The sequence below is a fragment of the Apis dorsata genome, unplaced genomic scaffold, assembly GCF_000469605.1.
Source record: "Apis dorsata unplaced genomic scaffold, Apis dorsata 1.3 scaffold_1, whole genome shotgun sequence".
Lineage (NCBI taxonomy): Eukaryota > Metazoa > Arthropoda > Insecta > Hymenoptera > Apidae > Apis > Apis dorsata.
In genome coordinates this window covers 457,933-464,660 of record NW_006263304.1, presented here as the reverse complement: position 1 = coordinate 464,660, position 6,728 = coordinate 457,933, and the positions used below count along the sequence as shown (strand labels likewise).

General features: G+C 22.8%; 1 protein-coding gene across 1 annotated transcript in view; it reads left to right on the top strand.

Moving 5' to 3' along the window:
* The window catches only part of LOC102673926 (abhydrolase domain-containing protein 2), a 9,110-nt gene extending 2,537 nt beyond the window's left edge, over window positions 1-6,573 (top strand). The window contains exons 2-7 of the mRNA XM_006607086.2: window positions 2,728-2,900; window positions 3,757-3,924; window positions 4,514-4,700; window positions 4,807-5,005; window positions 5,114-5,264; window positions 5,347-6,573. Of these exons, the coding sequence (XP_006607149.1) occupies window positions 2,728-2,900; window positions 3,757-3,924; window positions 4,514-4,700; window positions 4,807-5,005; window positions 5,114-5,264; window positions 5,347-5,516 (1,048 nt within the window). The 3' untranslated portion in view covers window positions 5,517-6,573. The remainder of the gene's footprint in view (window positions 1-2,727; window positions 2,901-3,756; window positions 3,925-4,513; window positions 4,701-4,806; window positions 5,006-5,113; window positions 5,265-5,346) is intronic.
* Window positions 6,574-6,728: the final 155 nt, after the last annotated feature.

Below are 6,728 nucleotides of genomic sequence, written 5' to 3'. Positions count from 1 at the left end.
ATAATATTTATATATTATTAAATATATTAATATATATATTAAATATATATTATATATTTTATATATATATATATATATTATTTATTTATTATTTGAAATCGTAATTCTATTAAAAGATTCTATTAAAAAATTTTTTGTTTTCATATCCCATGAAAAATTTAAACAAATGATTGTGAGCTTGCAACATAAAATGTCATAAAATTATGACTTTATTAATTCTTTAATTTCTTGTCATTAAATCGTGACTTTATTAATTCTTAAAAAGCTTTAAAAAATAGTATATCAATATATATTTATAAATATTTACTAGATTTAACGATTTAATCTATAACGTTTAAATGCATAATTAATAATTAATTATAATTAAAATAATACATAATATGAAAATAAATAGTTCAAATAATTAGTTTAATAGTTCTAATATTAATTTTTAATTCTCTACTAAAGATTTCATATATTTTAAAATCTTCATTATATTCAATAGTTTATTTTGTTGATTGAATGTAAATATTTTTCGTACTTTAAATGCCAGATAAATCAATATTAACTCATAACTAAGAATTATTCAACCAACACATTTCCATAAAAAGATTTTCTGTATTTTATCGAATGATCGCGTTTCCTAGCAATTTTTGCTTTCGCTTTTACTTCTGTAATATGAAATCCTTTTTCGTAATGGCATAATACCATAGAATCATCTTCAAAAGTAATAATCTTCATGTGGCGATAATCGAAAGTCGTACCAATGATAGAACTTTAATTAAACGAATTATTTTCCGGTTGAAAAGAAATGGTTAATTTTACTGCAAATTGAATCGTACATACTGACTCACAATTTATTTCTCCTTATCGATCATTGTTATGTTAAAGTTTTCTTTTATAAAAGAAGAGTTTTAAAATTTCTAATACTGAACATGAAAAAATTAGCTTGTTGACCTGAGATCGATTACATTACTCACCATGACTTCGAGTAAGTATAAAAGCACACAAGAAACATATGTCATTTCTTTAAATTCCCGTATATAGAAGGAGTGATAAGAAACATATACTTTCTTTCCATTAAAAACTGTATATTTAATTAAAAATTAACAATCCAGTATTATTAATTATATTTATGTTATTAAGATTTTTCTTATCATTATCAAAGTTTATTTGATATTACACGCAAAGAAATTTCTAAGAAAGAAATTATTTTGAAAGCAAATTCATTAAATTGTATGTATTCTCTTTATTTAATCGTGAGAAATATTCCTCCATTAAACGAATGTGAATTGATACTTCACGATCGAAGCAAAAAGAATTGTACCTCCTTTGTTGATTAATCGTTACAAAAGCAAATTTCACTTGCTGCGTGATATTATAAACTTTTTTTTAACATATCATACAAATTTTCATTATTTAATTAATTTAATTTAATCAAAAGAACAATTTTTTATTTTATTTTCAATTATCAACGTTTCAAGATTATCTTGCTTGTAAGAATTATTTTTAAGTATCTCATGTGATATTAAATGATATGATTTATTAATTAAATGGTATACTTAAATTTATGCTATAATCTATATGCTATATATCTATATATATTTAATCATATAGAAACAGAAAAAATGATATAATAAAATTTTAATATAACGTAGATCGAAAAATTCTTTCATATAAATTTTAATCACTAAGAGATTCTAGACATGCATAATTCAATAGGAATGTATAACTCATTGAATATTTTTTTGTGATCAGACCGTGCGATGAGTAAAAAGGTGTCGTTCTTCGAAGACTTTATAGCATATTGACATAGCTAGAAATTATAATAAAATTTTATTTCTGGCCTACTTTGGCCGAAAAAGAAACTGGTAATCTTTCTATTGCCGACCTCGTTTGCATAATTTTGTACAGTTTATTTAATAACTAATAAGACGTTAAAAACTATAAAAGATGTAAACATTTTTGTTAATTAATTAAGTTATATATTAAGTTATAATTAAGTTATATAAAGAAGTATTTCCATAGAAATAATTCAACGATTTTATTTGTCGTCCCACTTAAGGGGCAGATTACATTTTTTACAAGTATTTTAATACCAATGATTTTTACGGCTTCGTATATGCTCCACTGATCTACTATTCTTTATACATTGCAAGAAGGTTTAATGGTTTGCTACTACATTCAACTTCACTTTTCTTCTTATGGACAAAAATTCCATAGAATTAACGAAAAAGAAGAAACTTTCACAACGTTGAACGGTTATTCCCATATTTTAAAATAAATTAAGCACAATATATATATTGTACAATACAATATATATATTGTATTACATTATACAATATATATATTGTATAATGTTTAGAACTAAATCAACGAATCCAATAAGAAATTGCGGGTTAAGGAAGAGATGTAAGTGTTGAAAAAAAATTTATAATTGTTAGCTGTGTGTATGCCCATTCTTAAAATAGTTACGACCGTTTTCAAACTATCAACCTGTTCTGTTTTTCATTTTTTTATACGGAGTTATAATTTTTTTCATTTTTATTTATTTTTTTTTTTTACAACTAAAAGCATAATTGTTTATGCATTCCAAAATATACGCTAATTTCATGATATCATTAAAAAGCGTAATCATAAAATTACTCAATGTTTCGAGAAAAATAACACATTTTTCGTTTATGATTTTGCTAAGATCTTTGAAATGTAAATTATTCATTTATTTATAATTATATTTTTGTATTTCAGATATAAACCAACAAGATTATGGGGTTTCAGTGGCCATGTACAAACCATTGTTCACAGTATTATTGGACGCGTACGTTGCCCTTGGCCGATTGGAGAACGAGTATATATCGGACTTGCGGATGAAACTACACTCACCTACGATCTTTATCAACCATTGAGCAATGATTACGAAGGTTTATTTCATAATTTTAGTTCATGAGATTTTTTGAAATATATAAATAATGTCTAAAAAAAATATTATTAAGTAATTTCCTATTTATCTGATCATATTGAAAATAGATTTTGAAAAGATAAGCTAACATACTAAAATAGTAGAGCAAGAATCTATCATTTATGTTAATACTTAAATAATATGAGAAAAATTGGATAAATTAAATTAAATGCAAAAATTATAATGGTTTCGAATTCGAATTCAACTATTACACATGTTGCTTAAAGTTCAATAAAGATTAAAGATTGAACATTCTAGATCTAAAGCGAATAACATAGTTCACGAATCAATACAATGCTTTAAAGTAACAGTATAAATCATTTTCTGACTCTATCAAACTAAGATTAAGAAAATTAAAAATTACAGTATATGCAATATTATAATATAAATAAAATTGTTCTGAACATTATTCTGAATTTATATCATAATTAATAAATTTAATTGAAGTTATTGCTTCTTGTTATATTTTAAGATTAATAATAATTATAAAAATAATGAAGTAATGAAGTAATAAAATTGTAAAATAAAAAAACAAAAAATAAAAAAATAGATAAAATATATAATATATATAAAGATATAGATAAAATATATCGTATATATAAAAATGTAGATAAAATGTCATATTCGATAAAAACAATGATAACTGATAAATAATAAATAATTTAAATGTTTGATAAAAATGAATATTAATTAAAAATAATAATAAATGATGAATTCATTAAAAAATTATAAAGAAGAATCTAATATTTTAAAAACAAGAATGAATTTTAATATATTTATAAATTCGATATAATTTTTTATATTTTATTTCATTACAGATGACATAACAATTGCCATCTGCCCGGGGATCTGCAATAGTTCCGAAAGTGTTTATATTAGAACTTTCGTGCACTTTGCACAGTGCCATGGGTATCGATGTGCAGTACTTAATCATGTTGGAGTTCTTTCCAGTGTAAAAGTCACCGCTCCAAGAATATTTACTTATGGTACGGTAAAAATAAGACTCTTATGCAATTATCACATAAAAATATTAATCATATTGTTACAGATTATTATATATGATCAATATATCTGTTACTTCGTTATTAATATTTTTTCCACAATTCAAATCTTCCATATTATTTTTATTTAATGTTAGATAATATTACGCAACAAATATAAATAATCTCTAATATACGTGTTATTTCTATTTTTATTTCTATTTTTTGTATTATTTTTTCTTCTTTAAGACTGCAAATTAAAACGTTTGATAAATCAATTGGTAAAAATATTATAAAATGAAAATAATTTACAAGATTTTTATATAATACTCTTTGGATATTTTTAACAAATTTTTATATTTTTCTTTTACTTTTTGAAAGTATATTTCGAATCTAACTTTTTTAAAAATTCTGAAAATATAATATATTTATTTATAATAGAAGCCTTAAATATTATTAATTATTGTATTATTAGTTATTAACTAGTATAATTTAGGTCATGAAAGTTTTAAGGATCTCGTATATAGTTTAAATAATCAACATGATATTATAATTGAATTTACAATTGATTTTTAGCTTGATTTATACATTACAGGACACACTGATGATTATCATATGATGCTACAGAGTTTAATAGAAAAGCATTCAAATACAAGAATAATTTGCATTGGCTTTAGCTTGGGTGGTAATCTTGTAACTAAATACTTAGGGGAACGAGGATCAAATAAATTATCCAATATAATTGGCGGCATATCTATTTGTCAAGGATATAATGCTATTGAGTAAGCATATTTTTATATATAATATGAATATTGTATTACGTATAATAAATATAAATTTTTTACAAATAATAATTATTATAAAATGTTTTTTCTATGTAATATGTAGAGGTACAAAGTTCCTACTTAACTGGCAAAACTTTCGACGTTTCTATCTGTATATAATGACTGAATCGGTAAAGAATATTATACTTAAACATAAAAATATATTATTATCTGAAGAAATTAAACAAAGATGTAATTTAAACGAATGGGATATTATTTCTGCTGCAACTTTACCAGAACTTGATGAAGCTTACACTAGAAAGGTAAAATATTTTTTAATATAATTAATATATAATTAAAATCAAATTTTATAATATATTATAAATTATATATAATAATAATATTGTTTCTGAATATTTATTACTGAACAGGTCCATAACTTTAGATCAGTGAAGGAAATGTATAAATGGAGTAGTTCTTTGTTCTATTTGGATAACATTGCGACACCTATGGTATTTATTAACGCGTTAGATGATCCTATTGTACCTGATAAATTATTGGAACCTATTAAAGAATATGCTAGTAAGTAATTATTAAGTAATCATTATGTATATACTTGTAATATATTAGAATTTAATATATATAATTTTTTATAATTTTTTAGAAAATCATTCAAATACATTATATGTAGAACTTGCTCATGGCGGACATTTGGGATTTTATGAAGGTGGTCTTTTATATCCAAACCCCATAACATGGCTGGACCGTACATTAGTATCTCTCATAGGATCTCTCACATTAGCACACGCAGATAAATCACTGAAAACTTCTTAACGTAATTTAATAATAATCACTATCATCATTATCTTGTGAATAATGCATTTTTAGCCGTCAATTGGCATCATTTACAATCTTGTTTAAAGATTTTATATTCGAACTTGATTCGAGCCTTAAGGAATTATAATAACTAAATATTAAACATAAAAAATCTGATGTATTTCAAGATTTTTGAAATCGCTATAATTGCAAATTTAAACAAGCGATTGAGTTTAAATGGTATATTATATTTCTTAAGACTATTTTAAAAATACTTTTTGATTGGAAGGAATTATTAACAAAATTTTTAAAACGATAGCACAACATTTTGATGACGATTTATATTTTTTCGATGTCCTGATCATTGACGCTTCATACTCAGGGATCTTTGATAAGGTGATTTGATGAAAAGATATTATCAAAAAATCATATGCTAATGATAGTTGACTATAGAATCACGTTAGAAAGATGAAAGTTCAATTAATGCAAAAAATAGAAATCCTTCTTTATACTTCAAGTTAAATTCTTAAAAGTTGTAAAAACTAACGAATTTTTTCTTTTCCTTTTTTTTATTTTCTTATAGAGCTTAAAATTAAAAATTTTATCAAAGATACTGAGCGCGATATTTATAAAATATGCATAATAAAGATAACTCTGACCTCTTAATAATAGAACTTTCAATTACTAAAATGTAGAATGTTTCATATAATTTACACATCTGAAGTATTTTCATTAGTATTAACGATAGAAAGAAATGCTTTACTTTTAAGAATTAAAACATGTTTGAAATATTTTTTTATATCGTTAATAGCAACATAAATATGGAAGATAAATAATTTAAGTGAAATGTTCTATATATTACGATTAAAAATATTATAAGTGCGTGGGACAGAGTGAATATAATAATTAAATAATGAATTGATATACGAAGAATTTAATGTAAGAATATAAAACTGCAAGAGATATCCGATTGGTCAAGAAAACTTATGTTTACATATCCGCTTTCAATGATGTGGGACAAATATTAATTTATTACTTATATACTTATTATTAATAAACTTCATTAATAAGAATATTTACGTCAAAAAATATCTTTTCTATAATAATATTGTTTAGAAAATAGTTATTTACTTATAAAATAAAACGTTCGTGACTTTTTCTTCAGAATTTATGCAATATATATTTTCATGTTAATGAAGTTTATACAACTTTTATATTATATATTGCATT